This window comes from Phoxinus phoxinus (genome assembly GCF_949152265.1).
Source record: "Phoxinus phoxinus genome assembly, chromosome: 4".
Classification (NCBI taxonomy): domain Eukaryota; kingdom Metazoa; phylum Chordata; class Actinopteri; order Cypriniformes; family Leuciscidae; genus Phoxinus; species Phoxinus phoxinus.
In genome coordinates, this window is record NC_136879.1 from 21786351 (window position 1) to 21811865 (window position 25515).

The window sequence follows — 25515 nt, forward strand, 5'->3', positions numbered from 1 at the left end:
TGAAATATTGGCCTTCCATGCACTCATAGAGAATATTTTTGTGAATAATTTGGTGGTTCCTAATTGTTTTAAATAATATCTAAATTTTGATTTGTGGCATTTCACCCTATATAATTTGAAAATATGCAGCCCTGCTATTCTCACGTAATGTCGGAGTGTGCTCAATTTCCTGGCCATAGCTTTATATTTGTAGCCAAGACGTTAAGGTGCAAAATATGACAACTAGTCCCAGTCTCCACCATACACAGCATTAGCTCAATGCAACATATAGCAGTGCTTCGTTTGATTAACACAGCGCCATTCATTCCTTCATACTACATATTCATAGCCATCTTAAAAACAAAAGGTGATTAAGAAAGTCGATTCATGTCCTCGGCCAGCCAAATCCTCTGAATTAGGTCACTGACTCTTGCAGAGAATTGCTGTTAATGTGTTGCGTCCTCTAGAGGGCACTGCGGATTAATAAGAACATTTAAATAAGCTCGAGAACCGTGCACTCGAGAAGTATTATGGGCGGGGCTCGATTGGGGTCACGTGAGCCTATGTGGCGCCTGTGATTGGTCACTCGTTTTCCCTGTCCAGAGTTTTCGCCTCTGTGCTAGCGGGTTTGGCAAATGATTGACACTGTTACACAAAAACAACATATTTATTCTAACTTATAAACACATATATTGAGCAAAACTATAGTTAAACGTATCTTTATTATATTTCCTTACAGATTTACACAGCATAGGAAGTCTTACGGGTAGTTTTAGCACTCAGCCCTTTGGTTTCTCATCCGTTGAGTACTTACTATTGGTCCTCGCCCCCTGTTGGCCGTTGTGTTAAACTGCACGGATCAATCAATAGAAATGAATGCAGAGTGGGAGGGCTGGTCGTCGGCAGTGAAAGTAGAGTGGGCAGGCTGGCTGTTAAAGAAAGAGCTGCGCTTCAGGACCCTCCTCTCTTCATCACTACGGCGCTTTTCGCCCGTTGTTCGTGAAACGTGAGGCCCTTCTGCAGAACTCCGGCTCGCCTAACGTTACCTTTCCTCGTGATCTGTTTTTATAGAAGTGCCGGACTTATTTCTCCGGACCCTTACACGTATTGGATTTTTATTACGCTCTTTTTTTAACTCACCAACGGTATATTAACGGCTCCGGCCATGGCAGCGAGCGCGAAGCGAAAGCAGGAGGAAAAACACCTGAAGATGCTGCGGGAAATGACGAGTTTGGCGCTCAACCGAAAGTGCTTCGACTGCGACCAGCGCGGCCCGACCTACGCCAACATGACCGTGGGCTCGTTCGTCTGCACGTCCTGCTCAGGCATCCTGTGAGCCACCCTCCCGTGTCTGTCTGTCTGTCTGCGAGCCTCTTTATTTCGCACCCGTCTGTGTCTCAAAACCGAGTGCGCTGCCTACCTAGACATCATAACCTGTGAAGCCACAAAACATGTCTAGTTAGGCAGCTCACTAGGTTTTGATACCGATTATTTCAACCCAGCTGTTGAACTATTAACATAGATGTTTTTCTTTAGGGGGTTTTAATATGTAAATAAGGGTGGGTTGTTGTCTTTTTGGGGGTTGGTTATCTGTCAGCTAACCAGGCTTGATGGGTGGGTGAATTGTAGTTTGGGTGGTTGTCTGGTTGGGATTATGCAGTAGTAAAATCATGAGTGTCTATTGTCTTGATACTCCAGCTAACTTGGGCAGCGTAACCTGTAGGCATATCACTGGACTTTTCATATGTCCTCCTGCATTGTCTTATCTAGCTGTAAGGAGAGGCCCTTGTAGGTCAGATAAACCTCTAGACAGCATGTGGAAGAGATAGTCAGAGACACTCGGTGACTGTGTGACATGTGGCAAAGGGTGTGTGTGCGCGCACTCCTCTCCTGATAGCGAGGGCTGGGCTTGACACTCACAATCCCTAAATGAAGCTGAATTTATACTCTTGTATATGAAGATCAAGAGTGCTAGGGAGGGTCTGTGGAAAAGTTTGAGAAAACATTAAAAATAATAATCTAAAATAAATTTGTTGTTAATTTTGTTTTAATAATACTTCTATCGGCACAGTACTATATTGAGTACCGGTACTATAAGAAAAATGTAATGATACATTAATAGATAGATGGTTAGATGTAAAATAATTAAAAAACAAATAAATAATTTTGAATGAAAACCGGTAGGCTATATAAAATTGATTTAAAATAGATGAAAAATTATTAACATTAATTAATTAACAGTATTATAATAGTGCAATATTAAATAGAACACTGTAATCGTTTATTTAATGCATTTAAGTATGCATATTTATAATATTAATATTTCACAGAATAGGCTATAATTAGTATTTATACATGTAAATAAATAAAGACCAGGATTATCATATTTGGGGGTAGGCTATGTGGTGGTGGTGTAGATAACATGATTGCTCAGTTTGCGGCATGCTTTTTGATATCTGAAGTTGACATCTTGCGTAGTCTTTACACGGAAGAAGTCCTTTTCCATGTAACGATCCTTCCCCATTAGCTGATGGGGTCAAATTGGCACAGGAATGAATGCTGATATGTGCCATTAAATTAGCAGAATCTTCATTGAAAGATGCATTTAAAAGTGACTGTGTGTTAGATAGATAGATAGATAGATAGATAGATAGATAGATAGATAGATAGATAGATAGATGAATAAATACCTCTTATGTCCTGTATCAGCATTTCATCCTTGTTGTGTAACAGTCGTCTATGCTGGGGATTTTGGATTAGAGTTGGAAATGCTTCCTAAAATAATGCCTTTTTAATTCAAATTGCTAGAGTGATCCTGCATGTAAGTAATGCAGATTTGCTTAAATTTTTAAGTAAATATTGGAAATAAGCAGACTACCTTCCTTCATGGGTGTGGTCTCTAGAGGTTTTCGCATCTATGAAGCTGACAGTCATGGTTTACTGAATTAATATCACCCTTTTGCATCTCAAGTGGTCCAAAGTTGCTTTACCTTTTACAATTTTTGAACAACTTGAGATGAAATTACCCACATATTTTTTGCTCTATACACCTATTTTATGTCTATATGCTATTGAACTTATGATGATGGCAGTCAGTCAGAGTATTTATATGGTCTTAATTTGTTTATAGAATTAATTATTATTATTATAAAATGTATTCAGTTGCTTTTTCATGGACACAGTGGTGCAGTAATCTGTTGGGCTCAATATTGGGTGTGAATAAATGTGTTTATTCCTGCTGTGTAACTCAATCCCAATTTTATTCTTGGTTTGGAATATGATGAAAACTGACCCACTTTTTCCCATTTTTGAACATATTCGCCTTGATCGCTGAATTTGAAATGGATTGTCGGAATGGATTAGTCTATTTTAAAGCATTTATACTTCTAATGTGCTTGTTCATTAGCTAAATGTCTTCATGAAGAATCTGAATAATTGGTTGTTAGTCCTTCACATCTCTTGTTTCTGATGATGAATTATCTCATACATTCTTGACTCATAAACTTGCCTGAACCAGTCATGTCTGAAACATGAGGAAGGTCTCACGGGTTTGCGTAAAAATGGGTTTATTTTCCCAGGAAGTGGACGAGGAGTCTAGTAAGAGGAGACCGTTCTTACTAGACTTTTCACGCCTTTGCATTTTTAGAAGAGTCTTGCAATAGTCAGCTCCTAACAGTTACATTTGAGCTACTCCCCCAAAAGGTGGAAAGATGTTTGAGAATGATCTCTCGTCGACTCCCATGAGAACATCTGCCTTCCATTTAAGCACTTCAGAGAGGAATGCAACAAACAGTCTGACAGATTGGCACTGTTCCTGAGAAAAGCTATTGATAAATGCTCTTGCTGTAGTGTGGTTTGATGTTGTCCTGTTGTCCAGATACTAGATCTCTGGAATACACTACTCCTCTTCTGAGTGACCTGTCTGCAGAATCACAAAGAAACGGTCAATAATTCTCCCAAAGGCAGAGGAGAGGATGAGATGAGTGCGATCGATTGAGCAAATAAAAGAAATCCGAAAGCAAGTTTGTTGGTCTACTCTAGCTGAACTCTTCTGGAGTCCTGGAGTGAGGAGAGGGCCGAGGATCATGTTAGTTCACTTGGAAGTGCGATCAGGATCAGGTGTATTTGAACAAGCCTGTGCACAGCTGTGAGGACTGTTGGTTATGCTGGGTGGATCAGGCTGATAGTCAGTAATAAAAACTAAACTTACTAAACCAACAACAGAGTACTGCAAGGATTATGTATGTTTGTAGGCCAGCCTAGAAATAAGCATCACACTGGTTCCCTCGACAAAAAGCCAATAAGAATTTTCCATTGGCTTTAGGATTATTGCAGGAAATAAGCTCTGTGTGACCAACAAATGATTTGCCACCTACACAGAGATTCCAGAAAATACACTGATAATGTGTCCCGGGATCTTTTCATTTTGGTTTATTCACACTGACTGGCTACGTTTACATGATGCAACCAAATAATCCATTAGTAATTGGATTGATGGCTCAATCGGACTGAAAAGTCTTCACGTAAACTTCTTAATCGATCCGATTGAGCTCGATCTGAATGAAGATTCAGCGTCATCACTACGGCACAGCCCTTCTTTTTCACACAGGGCTCGTTCCGGGACTGGTCCCCATCCCGGGATTGATGCCGGACTCAATCCTGGGACGTGTTTGCGTTCACACAAGGCAGTGGGCACTCTGGCAATTTTATGGCAATTTTCCAGGATCAATTCTCAGTGTGAAAGGGGCTTTTCTTACACATTTTGTTTATCAAGATAATCGGCACAAATGAACACAACTTTTTGAAGCATAAATACAATTGCCAGAAGTAAAAAGTTACAAAGTAAAGGTGTAAAGAACTAGGCTACACCAAAGTCGCATGCATGACTTCAATGTTATTACCGCTAAGCTTTCGAAAACTCTTTCAAGCTTTATTTAAAAAAAAATTCCCTGAAGGTTTGAGTTAGAATAGTTTCAAGAGAGCGATTATAAACGCAGTGAGGCGATGAAAGGGGACTAGTGAGTTTACATGTTCAGCGTGAAGATGTTTTATGTCTCCAACAACCTCTGTAGTCTCATTTAGCCACTTGTTTGAAGACGGTGCGGAAAGTAAAAGCCTGTATTACCAATTTGTCTGCGTCCATTCCAAATGGCGCCATTTTTGCTTCCTTTTTCGGTCTAAGCTTCAGTGCGCCTACCAAGTGTATAGTGTAAATGCAGATATCGGATATGGGTCACTTTTAAAAGATGTAAACCTGGTCATCAAAAAAATTGGATGGTCAACTAATCGGAACTGGGCATCAAGACCTGCAGTGTAAATGCGGCCTTATTGTCTTGTATTGTTCCTCCATTGCATGTGTGTGAAGGAACGGTGACTCTCCTAGTAAACTCCATCAGAGGAGATAATTGGGTTGTTTTCTGAGCACCAGCTTTTAAATGACTTCAACTTCACCGGAGAGACGTCTGCTCCCTCACTGGAGCTTGCACACCAGATGTCAGACCGCCAAAGCATGGGAGTCTTCTTACAAGCAATCTGCGATCTTTGGCAACATTTCTACGACTGACAGTGCAACAGTAAACATCCCTGTTAAGGCTCAGTCACACCAAAAACAATAACTATATTAGCATCCACACCATGGCACGTTAATGGTCGGTTAATTAAAAGCGCGCACAGCAGTTATGTCGTCTGATGCTTTAAATGCTCAAGATCTTTTTTTGTCAGGTCGATTCTGATTGGGTGTAAATGTTTTTTTTTTTTTGTTTTTTTTTTTGCTTATCAGCTGGAAAAATAATTGTTCTGAAAGTGATTCGAATGATGTAGTTCCTCTGTCGTTTTCGTTATTGTTGTAGTGTGGAGTTGTGGTTGTAGTGAGGACTTCCCTGTTCTTATAGAATTAGAGAAGTTTTTTTATATGGATTATATGGAAATGGAAGTATATGGATTATTCTTTAGATTATGTCAGTTTTAGTTTTATTTCAAATTAATTTGTTAATGCCATCTTTTCATTTAGCAATTTACATAGTGCACCTTATATTTAAGCTGATTGTCAAAAGTAAAAAATATGCACAATTTCCCCTGTGTGGGTTGTAGAAAAGTGAATGATTAACATGCTATTAATGTATGAGCTATTAGGTGTTGGATTTTAATTAGGGCATTTGCATGGGGAGATGATCCTCCGGCCTTGCCCGGATTCACAACTGTGCCAGCGATTCCCAGTTTTAATCCTGAATCACTGATTTTGCCATGCTGCTCGTACATAGTGGGTCTCATTCACTAACCGTACATGAAATCTGCGTACAAACGGTTTCACGTTTGTACGAACAAATCAATGAAAAAATGTAGAAACAGCTGAAACCACGTGAAGACATAAATCACATACTCTTGGTGGCCTTATGTTAAGATGAACTTTATACATGAATATAGATCTTAAATATATTCCATCATATATGATCTTGCTAATCAGTCTGTAATCTGGGTCTGTATAAAAGGTGTTTATTGTGTTTGAGGATGGTACACACTTGTCATTGCTCGAGGATCTTGCTGTGTGTGCGTCATGTTTGCTGAGAGTGACAAATGGAAAGGGTGTGTGGAAAAGCCCTTTTATGGACATTGTTTGGATGTATTTTATGCAAATTACTAACAAGCTGTCGCTCCTTTAAAATACTCCAAATTCATTCATGTTAAAACGAGGTTAAGAACAAATTCACTTTGCCATTTTTTGAGAAGTTCTCCTGTGCGTACCCGTACCGTACACCTACAAAATAATCCACCACGCAATTATTATTGAATGAAATCGCCGGGTGTTTTTCAAATCTCTTTAGTAATGGGCTGAACTTTAGGCTATTTGAGTTACGGTAATCAGAATGAGGATTTTGACTGCATTCTGTTTGGAATTATAGGGATGCATTATATTTTGGTGTCGCATTGTAATGTATCAATCGATATGGGATATTAAATATGCATGCAAATTTATGCCTATTTTTACATTTAACACACGTATCTAACACTCACTTAAGATACTCTTTAAAACACTTAATTTAATAATATTGTTAAATATAATTAAAGTGATTGATTTTGTTTTTATTGCGACACAATTTAATAAAATATTTTTATATTGACCATTCATAGGTTATTTGCCATAATAATATGAAAACAATCTATATCCTAACCCTAAAGTACTTCAGCACATTGTGTACCGCCTGTGTTTATGATTGATAATATCATGTAGAGATTTTGCTGCATTTCCTCTCACCTGATCTGAACTTTAATCGCACTCTCTAATCTGTGCATTTATAATCACTCTGGTCATTATCTGGCTTGTACATGTGACTGTATGAGTGAACATGTATGTTTCTTAAACAGGAAGTGTATGTCAAGTATTCGCTGCGTCAGCAGCACATGGTCTGCATGTGCACAGGAAGTGGAAACATTAGGACAGGAAGCACACATTGTCCTCTCGCTTCAGAGCCTGTCAGTGGTTGTGTGTAAGAAGGCCAGTGCTCCACTCACCCTTTTCAGATATTCACTTAATTTGATGGTACATTCGAATCACAGTAGGATAGAAATCTTTGATATAGGCTAGATTTTATTGTGGTTTGTTCTCTTCTCATCATTACATTATTTAACGTAGGGGGAATTCCAGTAAATTAAATACAAAAACTATATATACCAGAATTCACCCTATAGCCTACTGTATATTATCAGTGTAATGTGTAGATCACCCTTCTCTCAAGATATCCGGAGGGACCAGCATCATTGAGAAAAGTCATATATCAGCTGACCGCTTGATTGAACTGTGATTTTGTTCTATAAATCTAAGGAGTGTTACCTGAGTAGAGACTGGATGATGTCAAGGCAAGCTACCAGCAAACATTTCCCTGTCAGTTTTATGACGGGGTCAGTTACTGGGTTAGCCCATTCCAGCACAGGGTGGATCTCTCTCTCTCTCTCTCTCTCTCTCTCTCTCTCTCTCTCTCTCTCTCTCTCTCTCTCTCTCTCTCTCTCTCTCTCTCTCTCTCTCTCTCTCTCTCTCTCTCAGTTCCTCTGTCTTCCTCAAGTTATCTCTCACCCACATACTCCTTTATACTATTGTTTAGGCATGTGACATTTCCTTTAACTTTAGCTTTTTACCATTGCTTCATAAAAAAAAATTATGAAAGCTTTTCTTTCTTTTCATTTTTTTTACGTTTTTTTTTTTATATGATAAGCTTTTGAAAACTTTTTTTATGTTAAGCAGTAATTGTTTCATAAAAACACTCAAGGGCATTCTGTATTATGTCATGGCTAAAGATTTTTCTTTTTAAGTATGACGCAAAGTATGTGTAAAGATTAATACGAAGTGAGTTGTGCAATGTTGCGGTCTGATGAGTAGTTTGTGCTTTTCATACGTTTGGGGGTCGGTAAGATTTTTTAAAACCGTAAAAACTGTATTTTAAAAATACACTCAAATAGAAAAGTAATTTTGAATTGTCATAATATTTTACAATTATATTTTCAGTGTAACAAATCAAAATAACAGCATTTATTTGAAATATAAATTGTGTGTGTGTGTTTGTGGGTTTGTTGATGACTTCCATTGATGTATGTGTTCAGAGGAAGTTTCAGCACTTTATCTGGCAGTGATTTCTTAAGAGGAACTGAATTATTGTGCAAACACCCACACACTCACAGACCTCACAAACGTACATGTTTCTCTTTCTCTCTTTCTGCCATACATTATCACTGTGAGGAGACTGGCCTCTCACCCAGTTTTTGACCCATTTTCCCTGAGCCCATCATCCACCTGCTCAGAGCATCATCACACACACACACACAACCACAATACAACCACCAATCGCACAAGCGCATCTCACACTCTCATTACTGAAACCAGATGCGGCATCTGCAGGCTCACCCGGTGTGTGAAGTTGAAGCCAGAGCTTCTCACCACCGTCTGAAATTACTTTCTCACACGCTACTCTTAAAGGTTAAGTGTTGGCCTTAGGCACTGTTTGCTAACTTTCCATCTCAAACATTAAAACAAAAACATTGGCTCTCTTTTGAATGCTGCTTTTGTGTGGCAGCACTTTAGTCAAATAAAAACCCTCTGAACAAATGCAGTAACCCAGTACACGTGGGATCAGGCCTGTGTTTCTCTGGGTATGTGTGTCAGGGTCACTCATTAGGCAATGCTGCCCCACACACAGTAGGTGTAAATCCATCTAGTGGTGTCCTGAATCCTGATCCAAATAATGTTCAGTTGTCCTGTTGATTTGGTGGAAATCTGTTTGTGTAATTTCTCAAAGACCGGCTGTGATTCATGTGTTATCGGATAGCTGTCTCTGCAAGCACTGCCCCTAAGATGACATCATAATGATGCTCTTGTGTTTGGCCAGTCTCTGATGCCTCTTGTCTATGTCAAGGGTGAAGTGTGTCATCCTTTTGCCTGATGAAATGAGGACCTCCTTTTTATATAATGCAGGCTGAATGACAAGAGACTGTTCGCCCACTTCGGGGTTGATCCCATTTGAGGGCAACAAGTTCAAGGGATGTTACTCTGTCGTAATTGAATCAAAATCACTTCTCTCTCTTGCACCCACTTCTCTTCTCTGATGACGTGTTTACTGGCGCGAGGGTGACGTGTTTTTCCTGTCACTCAGCACTGCAGTAGCACACCAGAATGATCCAATCAATTCGCGATGGACAAAATCAAGTCCGGCCTCTACATTTGTTCTTGTTCGTGAAGCGGTTTCACTCGGATATATCTCACAATAGGGAGAAAAAACTACCGTTTCTTAAAGACTTCTTTTTCATGCCAACTTTAACAATGGTGTGAATGTGGATTTTAAATATAAGGCATATGTTTTGGTTCTCTGTTTGTATTCTGTGTGTACTGGCCAATTTTAGCTTGTGACCATGACCAGCAAAGCATCAATCAAAAAATTACAATTCTGTCATCATTTAATCTCCATCATGTCAAGTTACCAAATCCTATATGCCTTTCTTTCTTCTATAGAACACAAAATGGACTGAGTTTACCCTTGTTTTGAGAGCTACACAATCAGGGGGCCCAGGGCCCATTAGGGCAGTGGTTCTCTCAAGTGGTTTGGCCATGGGACCCACATTTTCCTATGGTCATCAAGCCGCGACCCACTTTTGTAGTATATATTTATAGCCTAATATATAGGCTAGCCTATATATTACAATACATTTGTTTGAAAAAACAAAACAAAGCTAAACAAAACAATTGTTGACACACACGTTCCACCTCTTCTTTTACTTAACATACACATAAATTGTACGAATACGACTAATAATCTGATGATAAACAGTAGGCCTATAGGGTAAGGCTAGTAATTAAATAGCAGTCCCAAACAATTTTTTGTTAATACAATTAAGTCGGTATGAGCCACCACAGTCATTTAAAAATATACAAAATAACACAAAGTTGGCTGCAAGTTGGCTTATATTACTAAAAATAAAACTGGGTTTAAAAATAAGCCAAAACAGCCAAGCATCAAGATGTAAGCTAAAATCATACTTCATATTTTAATTTAATTTAAGTTAGACGTTCGGCTTGAGGAAGTTTGTTGAAGCCGAATGGTTCTTGGTGGACACGGTTACAGAATCCCAACCCCGTGCCAATGGCCCGCAGCAGATCGTGTGAATAATTCAGCACCCGGTCTAATCTTACCAAGGCCTTTCTGTTCATGCCCTTCAGAATTTATCACTATATGCCTCATGTCGCCATAAGAGGATACACACAATAATAGAGGAAGTTACGGGTGACGTCCCCAGAATTGGGAATTTACCAGCGCACTTGCATTACCACATGCAAACAAGCGGCGATTGTTAGAGCAGAAGTGCTGTGCTGGCGTGTTTGGATTTGCCTTTTGGGGGTTTCGAGGGGGTGCGTTTGTGTGAATGTTGTTTTGAACATCTGTTGCAGCTCAGGTGTCAGATGAACTGTCACCCGTTTCAGCACAGAGGGACGGCAGAGTAGCTTTAAATGTCTTTTCCATACTTACACGTACTAAACGCTCCCTCCCATTCCACTGGCATAGAAACAGGTGCATGTGAGTGTTGCTTAAAGAAGTAGTCAACCCGAAAATGAGTGTGTTTCACGAAAGAGAGGAAATCATTCATTTTCAGTATTGGGTGAACCGTTTCATTTAACTACCAAAATGAACTTCCTGTTAGTTATTATCTGCAAATGTCATCGTTAGATGAAAGAGAAAGGAAGAGATCAGGGGGTGGAAATAACAAAACGGATGCGTAAGAGAATCAGAGGCAGCATGTCCTCCAGTAGACACACACTGATCCCTAGAGAGCAAATCTGAGAACGATAACAGGGTAAATACAGGAAGGAAACAGGCTTTCTAATGGGCAGCCCTTACACATGTTTACATTGCTCTTGGGCATTCAGAGATCAAGTGTTCAAAGATCATCATGACGCTGACTGATTCAAAGACGCATTGAACCATCAGATGGTCATTCTGTTGTCTTCAGTTCCTCATTATGTGAACTTCTTTATGTGGAAAGAAAATTGACATTTGAAATTGATCAACTTAACCAAACGCATCCTAAATGAGAAACATTGGGCATATATATATATATATATATATATATATATATATATATATATATATATATATATATATATATATATATATATATATATATATATATATAAGCCTAAATGACAGATTTGTGCTGCACATTGCAATTAACTGTATTTTCCTTTTGGACGTGATTCCAATTATATTTCAAGCAATTCAAAACCATCATGGCATCTGAAGTTTCTCAGCTGAAGGATATTATCAAATATTTATCGGCTTTAATATATCAGCCTAATTGTCTTATCGGGCCGATAATGATAACATTAAAAATGAATATATAATTTGATACCAATATCCTACCGATATATCATGCATCCCTAGTTTTTACAAAAATATAAAGCAACAACAACTGTTGTTGTTTTCAACATTGATAATAAGAACATTGATGGCTTGATCAGCAAATCAGTCGTTTATATTAGAACAAATTCTGAAGGATCATGTGACAGACACTTAAGACTGGAGGAATGATGCTGAAAATACTTATTTTAAGTTATTTTAAGTTGTACAAATATGTCATACTGTTTTAACTGTATTTTGATCAAACAAATGCAGCCATGGTGAGCAGAAGAGACTTTCAGAAAAAGTACAAATAAAACAAATAAAAAATTCTTACCAACCCCAAGCCTTTGAAGAGTATTCTACATTACTGTTTTCTCTCTTTTAAATATTGCTGGCAAAAAAGAACAGGAAGCTTTTTTTTAGCCGTTACAATAAAATGAAAAGCTAAAGATGACTTTATGGATGTTTTTCACCAATAAAGGAGCTTAACTAATTTCATAATTCATTTGTAAACCATCCTTCTATTCTAGTTAATGCATTCATTACAATGGGACTGTTTACAAAAGGAAGATTTTATGAAATATTGACACAAATTTGGGTTTCATTAACAAGGCCTTGGGTGTGTAATTAATGATTTATGTATTTTATCATTCTAGTTCTGCTACAAAGTATGACGGGAAAGCCTTCGACTCATTAAATGACTAAATGTGCATTGTAGTAGTAGCCGACACAAAATACTTGCAAACAAAATAACAATAAAAACGTAGTTATAGGCTAACCCATGTCGATTAGTTTCTGTCTTTTTATTTTATTTTATTTTTTAATTAACATTCCGCCAACTCAAAGTAAAAAATTCAAAGATAACGGAGTTTCCTACAGTGCGTTACAACATCCCAGTGCCGTTTATGTCCGCTCGCTCATCCCGATGTGATTTGAAGGCAGCATTATTAGCTCACCACTCTCTCTACACTATCAGTCTCTTCCACCCCCTCATACACCCGTGCGCTCTCGTTCTCTCCGCACACAGACCTGGCGAGGTGCCGAGCAGTCTGAGTTTGTCCTTGTCCTAGATCTGTGTGTAATATGCAGGTTTGTAATGAAGAGTTACAGTGAAAGGGAGCAGAAAATCTAACTCGCACTACAGGAGATTTGCAACACTTTCCTTTTATTTAATTAATCTGTCACCCTCTTTCCCTCTCCCCTTTAGACGAGGCCTGAATCCCCCCCACAGAGTGAAGTCCATTTCCATGACGACTTTCACGCTACAGGAAATTGAATTTCTACAGAAGCACGGAAATGAGGTAATTGATGATGGCATAGTCAAAGTGCAGTGATGTTTTTATTGACACGGTGTGTGTGTCGTCATCTCTGTGGACTGTTTGTGCTGATATCTGGACGCCACTGAGTCAATGATTTACGAGGAGGTCACAGTCGTATGTTTGTGATACGATAAATGACGGGAATTTCTGGAATGTCTTTTCTTCTTGAAAACGCCCTTATATCAATACAATTATGAGACAGTTATTCTAAAAATAGAGTAGTCCTATAAATATGTAGATGTATGTGTGTGTGTATATAAGTCTGTGTTTCTCTGAACCACAAAGATTGGACCACTTTTCATCTCCCCCTTCCTTTTCTCAACATTCCTGGGATTTTTCCCAGGTCTCCTGAGGCCTGATTAACGAGGATGAGCTGGAAATGAAGTTGCGTGCCGAGGAGACTCTTATTTGAGCGCTCTGTGTCTCGTTACGCACACGCTTTAATCTCCCATTTAAACCATGATGAACTTCAGGATGATTTGTGCATGCGTGTGCACACTTTTTGTTTTATGAAGTTGTTTTTTGTGGGTCCAATTCGAACCAGTCTGATCAGACAGTGGGTTTGCTGTATTAAAGTCTCACCGCATCTGTCAGCCTGAACTTCTGATTTGGTTTTCGATGGTGAGGGCATGTCACGCAAACTGTTGAAGTTGGCAGATCTTCAGTAATTTGTCTGGCTTACTAAGTGACAGATGCATTTGAGTGCACACGCTGCCTTTTTGCACAAACGCAAGAAATTCTACCATTCAAAATGTTGGGGTCAGTAAGAAATAGGCTGCAGCAATAGCAATATATTCTATTTACACTATAAAAAAGTAGCAGTTCTTTGCAATAAGTGCAATTAGATGCTATGTATGTATACTTATAAGTAGTGGCATATACTATTTTCACCCCAGTATTGTTTTACTTTAACAGGATGCAATAATAACATGGAGTAAATGATTATATTTATTACAATTATTAAATTGATGCCACCTTATTGGAACAGTATGCCCTTCCTGCCCCTATCCAATAAACACTTTATTATTAAACGCACGTTATACACTTTATTTCCACTTTTCAAATATTTTCTTAATTTTTATTGAAAATAAATGCCTTTCCAATCTGATAAGTGATGGCAAAAGGAAGAAGAGCGAGTTTGGCAAAAGGCAGATCGCGTCAAAGTTTACACTTAGTGTAAATGGACACTTTGGTACGAAATATTGTGTTTTTTTTAAATCTCATGTTTGTATCTCATGATCACCAAGGTTGCATTTATTTGAACAAAAAATAATAGTTATATTGTGAAATATTACAATTTAAATACCTTTTTTCTATTTTAATATATTTTAAAATGTAATTTATATTATTTTCATGTAATTTTCAGCATCATCACTCCAGTCAATATATATATATAATATATGTGTGCGTGTGTACCTTGTTTATCGGCTGATATTGCATTTTTGTTCTTTTGTAATATATCATATTGGATATTTAATGTTGCACATGTTCTTCTATTTTTACGTTTAGATTACCTTTTCTGTCATCTAACACTGACTTAAAGGTATTTAAAAACACTTATAATTTAATAACAATTGTTAAATGTAATCTTCAGTCAATCTCAAAATTAATATTCATTATTCATATTGTATATTACAATTGTGATGCCTAAATTCACTTATAGCATTTTTCTGTGCATAAAAAAAAAACTTTATTTATTTACTTTTTGTTTTGTCAGAAGTTTGACCATTTATTGATTATTGGCAAAAACATGAAAGTAATTGTCAGTTTATTGATCCCTAATATTACAATAAAAAGCTTTTCACAAAAATGCTATTTTTGATAGTATTCAGTACATAGTGTGTACTTCGCAGTGGTCAGTTTAGTTAGTATGCCTTTCTGAAGCGTTAAAGGCAGATGCACTGATTCCTGGGTCAGTTTTAGCTTTAATCTCATGGATGAACCTAACCCGGCCTCTCTTGGACCAGCACAACGAGTTCATACAAACTACATACATTTTTGAGGGTCATAGAAAACTTCAGTGTCTGTAGGGCTTCTCATCAGACTCAAGTGATAATGTGTCTTCACTCTGCTGTTGCTATACATAATTAATAAGCTGCAACCACTGTTTTTTAAGGGTGTGTGTGTGTGTGTGTGTGTGTGTTTACAAATGTGTGTCTGCATTGATTATATCTAAATGGATGCTGTGTCTTCACTTCTGTGAAAGGCTTTACACACACACACACACACACACACACACACACACAGCATTTCCGGCCTTATGCTTTGCCTATTAATTTATCAGTTGCGATATCTAAGTATGTGTGCATTTGACTCCCAAGAGTTTATTTAAATGTTTTTTTTCAAATGTCACTTAAGATATTTGTTTCTTTCTTGAGAATGTGTGTGAGTGAGTGCATGTATTCAAAGCAAGACTTTCCTTAGTATGAATGCCTGCATTGTTGTTCACACATGTGAGGCAGTGAGAAAGAGATACTGAAGAATCTTTCTGTTTGTCTGTCTTCTCCCTAATAAACGGAGAATTAATGGGACCGAGTCTTTTTCATGTTTTTTGACATGGATGAATCTCTGTTTTACATGTTTATGGTATATTTGTCACTTGAATGACTGATGATCTTTTTCTCTCTTCATGTGTGTATGCATATGCAGGCATGTAAACCGATATGGCTCGGCCTTTATGACGACAGAAACGTGGCCATCCCAGACTTCAGAGAACCTCAGAAAGTCAAAGAGTTTCTTCAGGACAAATACGAAAAGAAGCGATGGTGAGGAAGAGCACAGACTGAAATGTTTGATATTATGTTTGATATTTAATTGAGGTATCATGTACAGTCAGTCATCATTACTGCAAAATATATTATCCCACTTATATGACTGCATAGTGCATACCAAATACATTAAGTCATCTTAAACTTTCCCAGTGTTTTTAAGATTGTATTTGCATAGGCCAATATTTTTCTTGGTGTCATAAAGCTAAAATAAACACATCATGGTGTATGTGTGCTCTGCTCATTTAAATGTCTTCCTCTCAGGTATGTTCCTCCAGAGCAGGCTAAGACTGTGGCGTCGGTTCATGCGTCTATCTCTGGTTCGTCTGCCAGCAGCACCAGCAGCACTCCAGAGGTCCGACCTCTCAAAACATTACTGGAGGAATCAGTACCCAGTTTACACTTCAGCAAAAACACACCCAGCCAGGTAACACAATGCGTTTGGTGCACATCTATTTGTATAATGCACATCATTGTATAATGTAAGCGCTGTTTTCCGTACTCGGATGCGGAAAACTCAAACCTACCCAAGTCCGCATGAAAAGGGTGGTCTGGAGTTCGGTTCGTGTGAACTCCGGTACGGCTCACTGCTGACATGAATGCAGTCGTACTAAATTGCGCAAGTGAACCTCTTGATGACGTATGATTCGATAAATCTGTGTGTTTGTGTGTGTTCTCACTCACTTCCCTGATAAGCGTGACTGATGCACTGCAAGCAGAGAGAATACTGTCCAGAGAATACATGTCTCATTTCTGCTCGCCTTCAGCAAAAATGGACTCCTGCATTCTTTTGAACATTTGCAGTATTTTCGCAGTAGAAAGATGCAAGTGCCATTTGAAATCAAAACCAAATGGTTCAAAAAACAAAATGTAAAAGCGAGGTGAGGTGAGCAACTCTATGCATTGTTCCGCCTTCTCTTGCGTCGCTGTTAAAGGGTAAACGAGCAACGAGGCTAAACAGCTGCTGTTTCACAATGCAAACGCACCGCGGTTCGGATCTAAAATTGATGATTACAAAAGATTTATAATTTAAATAAATGCTATTCTTTTGAACTTTCGATTCAACAAAGAAACCTGACAGAAAGTATCACGGTTTCCACAAACAATATTCAGCAGCAAACAGTTTTCATCATTGATGATAATAATAAATCTGAATATTAGAATGATTTCTGAAGGATCATGTGACACTGAAGACTGGAGTAATGACGCTGAAAATTCAACTTTGCAGCACAGGAATAAATAAAATGTACAAATATATTAAAGTAGAAAACAATTATATAAATTGTTTATAGTACTTCACAATATTACTGTTTTACTGTATTTTCGATCAAATAAATGCAGCTTTAGTGAGCATAAGAAACTTATTTAAAAACCTTACCGACCCCAAATTGTATTTGATCATTACTTTCTTAATATGAGTTTCTGGTCTTATTTCCCCCTCTCAGTCTCCGGTTGTGTCACGCGCTCAGCTGGCCCAGCAACAGTATCAGGACAGGAAGTTCGATCTGCTTAGCGAACTGGGTGGCGACATTTTTGCAGGTCCGCATTCGCAGTCCACAGGCAACGCAAACTTTGCCAACTTTGCACATTTCAACAGTCATTCAGGTAAGAACAAACTCACGCTACAACAAACCATCCATTAAAAAAGCTGTACTTTAAGGTTCAAGACAACTCTTAGAGGGATGTGGTCTGGTTTCCCATCATGCTGTACTAGACTTATTGACAGTGTTGCCACGGCCACAAAAACCATAAAACCACTAATCCTTACTGGCGTCTCTTGAGAGTACTGGTCTTAAGTTTTATCAGTTAATGCCAGTAACCAGGTCCAGAGGTCTGTATGGCTGGATTTTGAGCCAGTGCTTCTGGGTAGAGGTTTTCTGTTCATTTCATGTAATTTCTTTATGTCATGTGTTAGTGGGTTTGTTTTAGCAAGTTTGTGTGATTCAACATTGTATCATTCCACTTTACATCAGTGTGTTTAATGTCTTCATATGCAACCACCAGTGTTTAAGTCAGTCAAATTTACAAGATTATATTTTAACTGAAAATGTGAAAATGAATAGATTTTTTGAGATTCCCTGACTGACAAAGAAACTTAATTGACCTAAACACTGGACACGTTCATCCCATAGTTTCATTCCTGTTTCTCTGTTATTCCTCATCCCATTTTCTGTTTGTGTGTGTTTGTTTGTTTGTGGTGGACCCCAACAGCGCAGAATGCGAATGCTAATGCTAATGCAGACTTTGCCAATTTTGATGCGTTCAAATGTTCTGCTGCTCCAACCACAGCAGCGTTTCCATCAGCGCCACAGGACTCATTTCAGCCCACACAACCAGGTATAACACAAGCTCACAGCCAGGCATATGAACATGCTTTCACCGCAAGCCTGCCTCTAACAAATGACTCCTCGCCCAAGTTGTGCTGTTAACTTAGAACGACTTTCAAAATCACATTTCTGTTTCTTTCTTTTTTTTTCATTGCTGATTACATTGTCGCTTCTCAACCATTCCTTCTTTTTATCAGTGTTGTTTTAATTATACATTTAATTCTCTCTAATAAATTTTTTTTTAATTATTATTATTATTATTCTGTCATTTCAGTTCCTCACTTTCAGCTTGGCTTATTTTTCTTCTGTTTTTAAGTTCTGTTTTGTTCAGCAGGAAAGCATTAAATTGATCAAAATATGACAGTAAAGACATTTGTAATGTCACATAAGATTTATATTTCAAATAAATGCTGTTCTTTTGAACTTTCTGTTCATCAAATGATCAAAAGTAAGATTTTGGGCATCAAATCAGCATATTAGAATGATTTCTGATGGATCATGTGACACTGAAGCTCTGCCATCACTTTAAAATATATTATAATACAAAAGTTATTTTAAATGGCAAAAAATGTCATAATATTACTGTATTTGATCAAATAAATGCAGCCCGTGTCAGCATTAGTCTCCTTTCAACATTAAAATGTACCCAAACTTTTAATAATTTCTATTACTTTTACTTTTTTCTTTCCTGCTTTTCATACCTATGCTGTCATTCACTCATTTCCTGTGCGTACGTCAGTGTACAACAGTCTCCCATTTAGTCGCAGTGTGGGCGAGTTTACCTCATCGCTGCCTCCACTGGCCATGCACAGTAAGTCACAGCTTGTGTGTGTGTGTGTCTTGTACACACACTCTGTTGTTGAAGTGGTTTTCCTGACACTATCATGCAGTGGTGTGAATGAAATCCGATTTTCCTTATATAGCTCCTCAGGAATTCTCCTCTTAGTCAATGTTTCCTCTAAGCTGTGTTTCTGTTGTTGCTCCTGTGTAGACGGAATAGCGCGGATAAAGCTGACCCGTGTAGCGAAAATGTCTTGAATTTGAAAGTTTTGGGTCACATTCAGCTCATACAAAACAGTTGAGATTTGAGACAAAAGACAAAACAAGTCTTTATATTTTGTTATGATTTTAATATTAAAATAAACATCATATTTATATTTTTTAAATTAATGTAATATAAATTGAATTAAAGAATATAAACTAAGCAAGCCAGAGTCGACAGTTGCAAGGAACCCAAACTCCATCAGGTGACAGATTGGAGAAAAAAGGGCCAACGAACAAACATGGTGTGGTTTAATTCCAGGCTGCATCACAAATAAACTGAATTACATAATATGAAAAATATAAAAATTATGTTAATAATTCAATAGAATATTTTTTAGAGCAAATTTTATAATTATTTATGTAATTATGATTATTAGGGGCCAAGCACCGAAGGTAGGCAGCTTATTGTCTCCGTGAGTGTTCTTATTATTCTTCCGTTTCTTCTTCTTCCACTCTTGAGCCCAAGACAGTCTGAACTGTCACCATGGCAAATTTGGAGTCTTGAACTCAATCCCTCTAGTCTAGCGCCACCAACTGTCCAAATTTTCACTCACATTACATTTATGCTAATAACTTTTGAACCGTAAGGGCTAGAAACAAAATAATTTTTTCATCCGAACTAGACCCTAGGCCGTTACTTCGATATTCATGAAAATTGGAACAGATCATCTTCTATGCCGACAAAAGGTATGGAATTCAAGTTGATTCGTCAAACCGTTCTCGAATAACTTGCAAACGATTTCAGAAGAGAACGCCAAAATGAACGTGAGGCTATATTTCCGCAACGCTTTAGCGAATTCTGACCACACATAATGTGTGTTATGGCAACCATGACCTGAGGCCAACTGCACCATTTCGACACAGTGCCACCTATGGGTCAGGAGATATGAAAAATTTATCTTTTTGTTTATAACTTCTGAACAGTTTGTCCAAAAGTCACAAAACGGTGCAGTATTTCGAGTATCACATATTGGCCATTTTGTATTTTGTCATAAAATGCTATATTTTATGAACACATTGGTGTATCGTTGCAAAAATCGGTGTGTGTCTTCGGCACCATGCCCTGACAGTACTCAGAAAGTTTCGGGGCAGCACCTCCTTTTGGTCAAAAATTATAACGAAATTTCCAAAAATGCTAATAACTTTTGAATAAATTAGCCTATTATAATGACCTGGTCTTAGATATAGATTCCTTGGGACATACCAATTTTGCTATAGTAGGCTGAACTTCATGTCTGCCATTTTGATTTTCTTTCAAAACCTACTTTTTTTTAAAGTCCTCCTAGACCGTGCCCAATTTTCACCAAATTCTAGTCAGATTGTCTTCAGACTGTGCTGACAAAAAGTTATAGTTTTTGTATACTGCAGCAACAAAGTTGAGGCATGAAGCCAAAATGACTCTGAGGCTGTATCTCTGCAACGCTTTGCCATGTTGACACCAAAAATGTGTCAATGTGTCTTTGTCGCCTTACTCTGACCACACAACATCAAACTGGTCACAGTGCCACCTATTGGTCGAAAGTAATAAACCATCAAATCAAAAATCTAGTGACTGTATTTATGATTTTTCAGGCATTTTGCCTAAAATCATCTTAAAATGTCTTTAATTGCTCATTGTTGTAGTTGGTCTGACACTCCCAGCCATGGTGGCATGACTTATCGTGTTATTTGAGCTTGGCCCCGATAATTGCTGCTTGCAGCTATATTTATATATTATTATTCATACTTAAATTATTATTGTGTAAATAATTAATACATTTTTGGGGGTTCCGTGTTTTTAGCTGAGTTTCCTGTTCTGTAAAAATAAAAACAGGGTCTGCCCAAAACAAAACGTGTGAAATGGACTTTTCTACTGCGTTGTTGCTCCACAACAACAAAACTTAGAGGAATCATTGTCCTTTAATCTTTTCTCTCGCTCTGTTGCTCATCTTTTCTTTTCCTTCCTCATCAGGTAGCTCATCAGGACTAGCTAATCCCAACTTTGCCAACTTCGATAACTTCCCCAAATCGTGCAGTGCTGATTTTGCCTCGTTTAGCTCCACCCAGAGTAACTCTGTGGAAGCAGTCAGTGTCCCTGCGGACCGATACGCAGCCCTGGCCAACCTTGACAACGTGTTCGGCACCAAACCTGAACAAGGTGCATTTTCACACACTCTTTACAGCTCATCTCTATCTAGGCTTGATATTAAATTTTTTTGAGCATTACTCATTTCTCTAAATATTTGAAATGCACAACTTTCCAGATAATGTATTAGAGTCCTGTGCTGGGGTTTAAAAATAACAATTTCTGTCTCCCTCCACAGGTACGAGCTCGGCCCCTCCATCGGCAGGTGTGGGTCCGCCCCCTCCACAGGCTGCTCTGTTTGGCGGCGACCGCTACGCTGCTCTAGCTGAACTGAACACGGTCTTTGGCACCTCAGCGCCAAACGTGAGCGGCTACAACACTGCCACCACAGCGCAAGGGTGAGACTATAAAGAGACGTCTCTTTTCCTCTCATCGTCTTTTTCTCGGTCGTGCTGAACACTTTCTCTCATTCAGGTCTATGTTTGGATCCTCTACAGCTGTTGCTCCGGCTCAAGCACAACAGGGTTTACCCAGCATGCTTCAGGGTTTTGCAGGTAAACGTCTTTCAGATCTATCGGAGATTTCCATTCTGCCGCCTCCATCGCATCTCCTACATCTCGACTGCGTTTTCTAACAGGGCCTTCGACGAATCCATTCGTCGCTCCCGGGGCTCCGCAGGCCACTAACCCATTTCAGACCAATGGGAGAGGAGCAGCACCAGGAGTGGGCGTAGCCACAGCAGGTATAGGCGTAGCTTACATGTACCTGAGTTTAAATAAGTCGATCGGTCAAACCCCGGCGTTTATTCGCAGGAAATCTTCTATGAATTCACAGCAGGCTTTGTCCTCGGTTTCGAAGAGTTAAAGACACGAGAAGCGGCTCTTGTTTTGTGTCTCATTATTTATTTAACACACCAGAGGGCTTTGTGAAGATTTTTAAGTGGGTCAGATACGCCCAGTCTCCATGCTAGGAGCTAACAGCTTGAGATCGCTCTCACACGCGAGATACAAAGGCACCGCAGAAGAGCTGCAGAGATTTCTATATCCCTGCGGCGGATAAATGTTGAGTGTGTGTGTGTGTGTTCGTGTGTGTGTGTTCGTGTTCCAGAGAGAGAAAGAAAAAAAGGCAGAAAGGAAAGGCTTCATTTAAATGTGAATAAGGAGGAGAGTTTTTTTATATAGGCCAAAAATGAGAAAACAAAAAAGCAAGTGCGCTGCGACTGATGGTTTTGTTTGGCTGTGTTCTCGACATGCTGTTCAGACATGATAGGACCCCTGCAGGGTCAGGCTTACCCTGCGGCTCACTTTGGTATGTCCATCTCTCTCTTTCTCTCCCTTATTTCTCTTCCTTTTCTGGGGCTTAGCCTTGACATAGACTAGCAGGATAATATAAACATCACTGACCACAATTCTGTGGTCATCCTGACCTTCTGACCCCATTAAAGAAAGGTGTGCTTGTGTTGTCTGAGGTGGATGAACCCCAGATAATGTATTGTCTTATTATCCTTTGCATTGATATCCCATGTCTTCAGCTGTCACAGAAAATGAACCAAATGCATATACAAAAATGTTTTTTATTAATATTTCATTAGATACAAAATATCAAACCAAGTGGCATCTGAAAACAAACGATGCCAGAGCTGTCATGTTTTACAGTGTCCAGGCTTCAGTGTCACATGATCCTGTCACTTTTGATCAATTTCAACTTTGTATATGTTGATATATTATAAACGGTTGGTTGTTCTTCTCTGAGGGCTGTGTGTTGTTTCTTTCCTTCTTCTGCTGTAGTGCTTTAGTCATGTTTTGTCATCTGCTCTACCGATTTAGCGCCACAGATTTCTGTACTCAGGACAAAAATAGTCAACATGACCCTATTCACTGTCCTTATTTTGTATGATTCATCATGTCACTTGAGATTGCTCTTCTAAATTTAAAATTAAATCTGCCTCTTAAACATTTCACTTTTCGGAGTGGAGAGTTGTAAAAAAACATTAAGCTCTGTGTCTTAATTTAGTTTGTATGTTTTTTCCATTTCAAATCCACTGGTAAATAATATTAGGTTAATTTACAGTTTAGCTGTTATTTAAAGATTTTTTTTCCAGTGAAGTTGAACTGCAAACATGATGTCAGTGCATCTCACAGATTGGCTAAAATTGAAAGTCACATGTGTGTATGCAAGTCAAACTGAGACTCTTTGTGTCCCGTAGCCTCTTTCGGTCCGCCGTCCATGAGCATGCCCACTGGTTTCGGAAACGCTGCTGCATACAACCTTCCCACCAGCTTCAGTGGAAACTTCCAGCAAGCGTTTCCTGGACAGCCGTACACCCAGCCGCACGCGTATCCCCAACAACACAACGGTAGGGGCTTTACAGTTCAGTCCATCATCATGCTGCTTTTTGTAGAATGTCTCAGCCGTACTTCAGTTATAAAGATTTTCACATGTTCACATTTTTTTGTAGTCACATATTTGTTTTGTTAGGTTTTGCTGCGTTTGGTCAGGGTAAGGTCGCTCCATTTGGACAGAACATGACGGCACCTGGAGTAACCAACAATCCCTTCCTGGTGAGTTAAAGAACAATTTTTTGCAAGATTGCAATGTTTTATTTCTTTTCTTTTTTCTATCAATAATGTATTATAATTATATTTTTTATAAAGTCTACATTTCATTCCAAATGTTAATAATACATTTTAATACAATATTGTTAATAATACAATATTGTTGAGTCTATTTATTTTACAAATTTTACATTTAAAATGTAAATTTTGAAGCTAAGTATTTTATTTAGAATTTATTCATAATTATCATAATTATTACTATTGTAATTAATAATTTAGACATTTTAAATCTACATTTCATTCCAAATGGTCATTTGTCTCAAATTTTTCTTTTCTTTTTGCTTATTTATTTTCGTTTAAATCTAAAAACGAGTCTCGTTATTCATTTATTTTACAAAATATTTTTTATTTTGAAGCTAATATCTCTTATTTAGAATGAATTAATAATGAATTAAAATATATAATTATAATATATAAATTATTAATTATAAGTGTACATTTAATCTTAATCTTTTAAAAAAAAATTTTTTAAATTAAACATATTTTACATTACATTTAATCTTTTAATATTTTTATGTGTTTATTTATTTTATAATATATAATATTTTATTAAATCTACATTTAATTCCTAATGTTTATTTGAGTCTTTAATTATTTCTTTATTTTACCAAAAAAAAACATTATTTTGAAGTTACATTTATTAATTTATAATTGTTATACATTTATAATTAATTAATTGTTATACATTGTAATTAATCATTTTAAGTCTACACTTGATTCCAAATGTTATTTTAAGTCTCTAATTTTTGTCCATTCTGTATTCTTTTACAAAAGAATGTTACTTTGAAGTAAACTCAAAGCTTGGTTTTTGTTGATGTGTTGTCTTCCAGGCAGGGGCGCCAGCAGCACAGTTTCCTGCCGGAGGCTCATCCACAAACCCCTTCTTATAGCACTCTTGTCCTCCAGCGGGCGACCTGCGACTCGTTCGCACCTCTTGCACTGTTTTGTTCTGCAAGTAGCTTTAAAAAAACATCAATTTCTTAACAAATTTTTTATTGAATTTTAAGTTTGAAAAAAAAAAAAAAAACAGCAAAACAATAAATACATGATCCTGTCTATGGCAAAACATTATGCAGCGTTGTCTGGAGATAAGGAGCTTTTTTTACTGTGCTCCTCTTGTCATTCCTGTTAACTGGCCTGGAAATCATCTGCACGACGTGGCGGATAACTAAGTTATTGCAAACCTCCTGTTCATGTTAATGCTGCAATTCTGTACATAATTCTTTCATAGAAATTGCTACATTTTAGATCTTTGTGCATATCAGTATTTGTATCTTTAACACATACACACATGTACACACACATATGCTGCATATATACGGCGTTGACGTCCGCCATGCTGTGAATAACATTAAGCAAGAATGTGGAATCCCTTTTTGACATCGCCTTTTTGTGCTTTTTGGAGTTTCTGAGGCAAAAAAGATTGTTTTTTCCATTATGAGGAGTAATGAGAACTCCTGAGACTCTGAATCAAGACCACTTATGTTACAGAAATCTAAGTTAATGTGTGTATATGTATATA

The 25515-nt window shown here is 37.9% G+C and overlaps 1 protein-coding gene across 4 annotated transcripts; it reads left to right on the top strand.

Annotated features, from left to right (window-relative positions):
- The first annotated feature begins 835 nt into the window (after window positions 1–835).
- Window positions 836–25509, top strand: agfg1a (ArfGAP with FG repeats 1a). Of its 4 annotated transcripts, XM_079608841.1 has the most exons (14): window positions 836–1311; window positions 13063–13156; window positions 15824–15939; window positions 16207–16369; window positions 17388–17547; window positions 18154–18279; window positions 19009–19080; window positions 21265–21450; window positions 21617–21776; window positions 21853–21932; window positions 22016–22120; window positions 23585–23734; window positions 23857–23939; window positions 24824–25050. In XM_079608841.1, exons 1-14 carry the CDS (start codon window positions 1145–1147, stop codon window positions 24881–24883), a joined length of 1722 nt encoding a protein of 573 aa, XP_079464967.1. In that variant the 5' UTR covers window positions 836–1144; the 3' UTR covers window positions 24884–25050. The 4 variants fall into 4 exon arrangements, with proteins under 4 accessions (XP_079464967.1, XP_079464968.1, XP_079464969.1 ...); XM_079608842.1 differs by lacking the exon at window positions 19009–19080 and having other exon boundaries at window positions 24824–25509; XM_079608843.1 differs by lacking the exon at window positions 22016–22120.
- Window positions 25510–25515: the final 6 nt, after the last annotated feature.

Bases quoted from the DNA above. Each gene is read 5' to 3' on its own strand.
- agfg1a (XM_079608841.1), top strand. From the start codon at position 1,145: ATGGCAGCGAGCGCGAAGCGAAAGCAGGAGGAAAAACACCTGAAGATG. The intron at 17,548-18,153 runs GTAAGAACAAAC...GGACCCCAACAG, and splicing joins ACATTTCAACAGTCATTCAG to CGCAGAATGCGAATGCTAAT. The intron at 23,735-23,856 runs GTAGGGGCTTTA...TTGTTTTGTTAG, and splicing joins GTATCCCCAACAACACAACG to GTTTTGCTGCGTTTGGTCAG.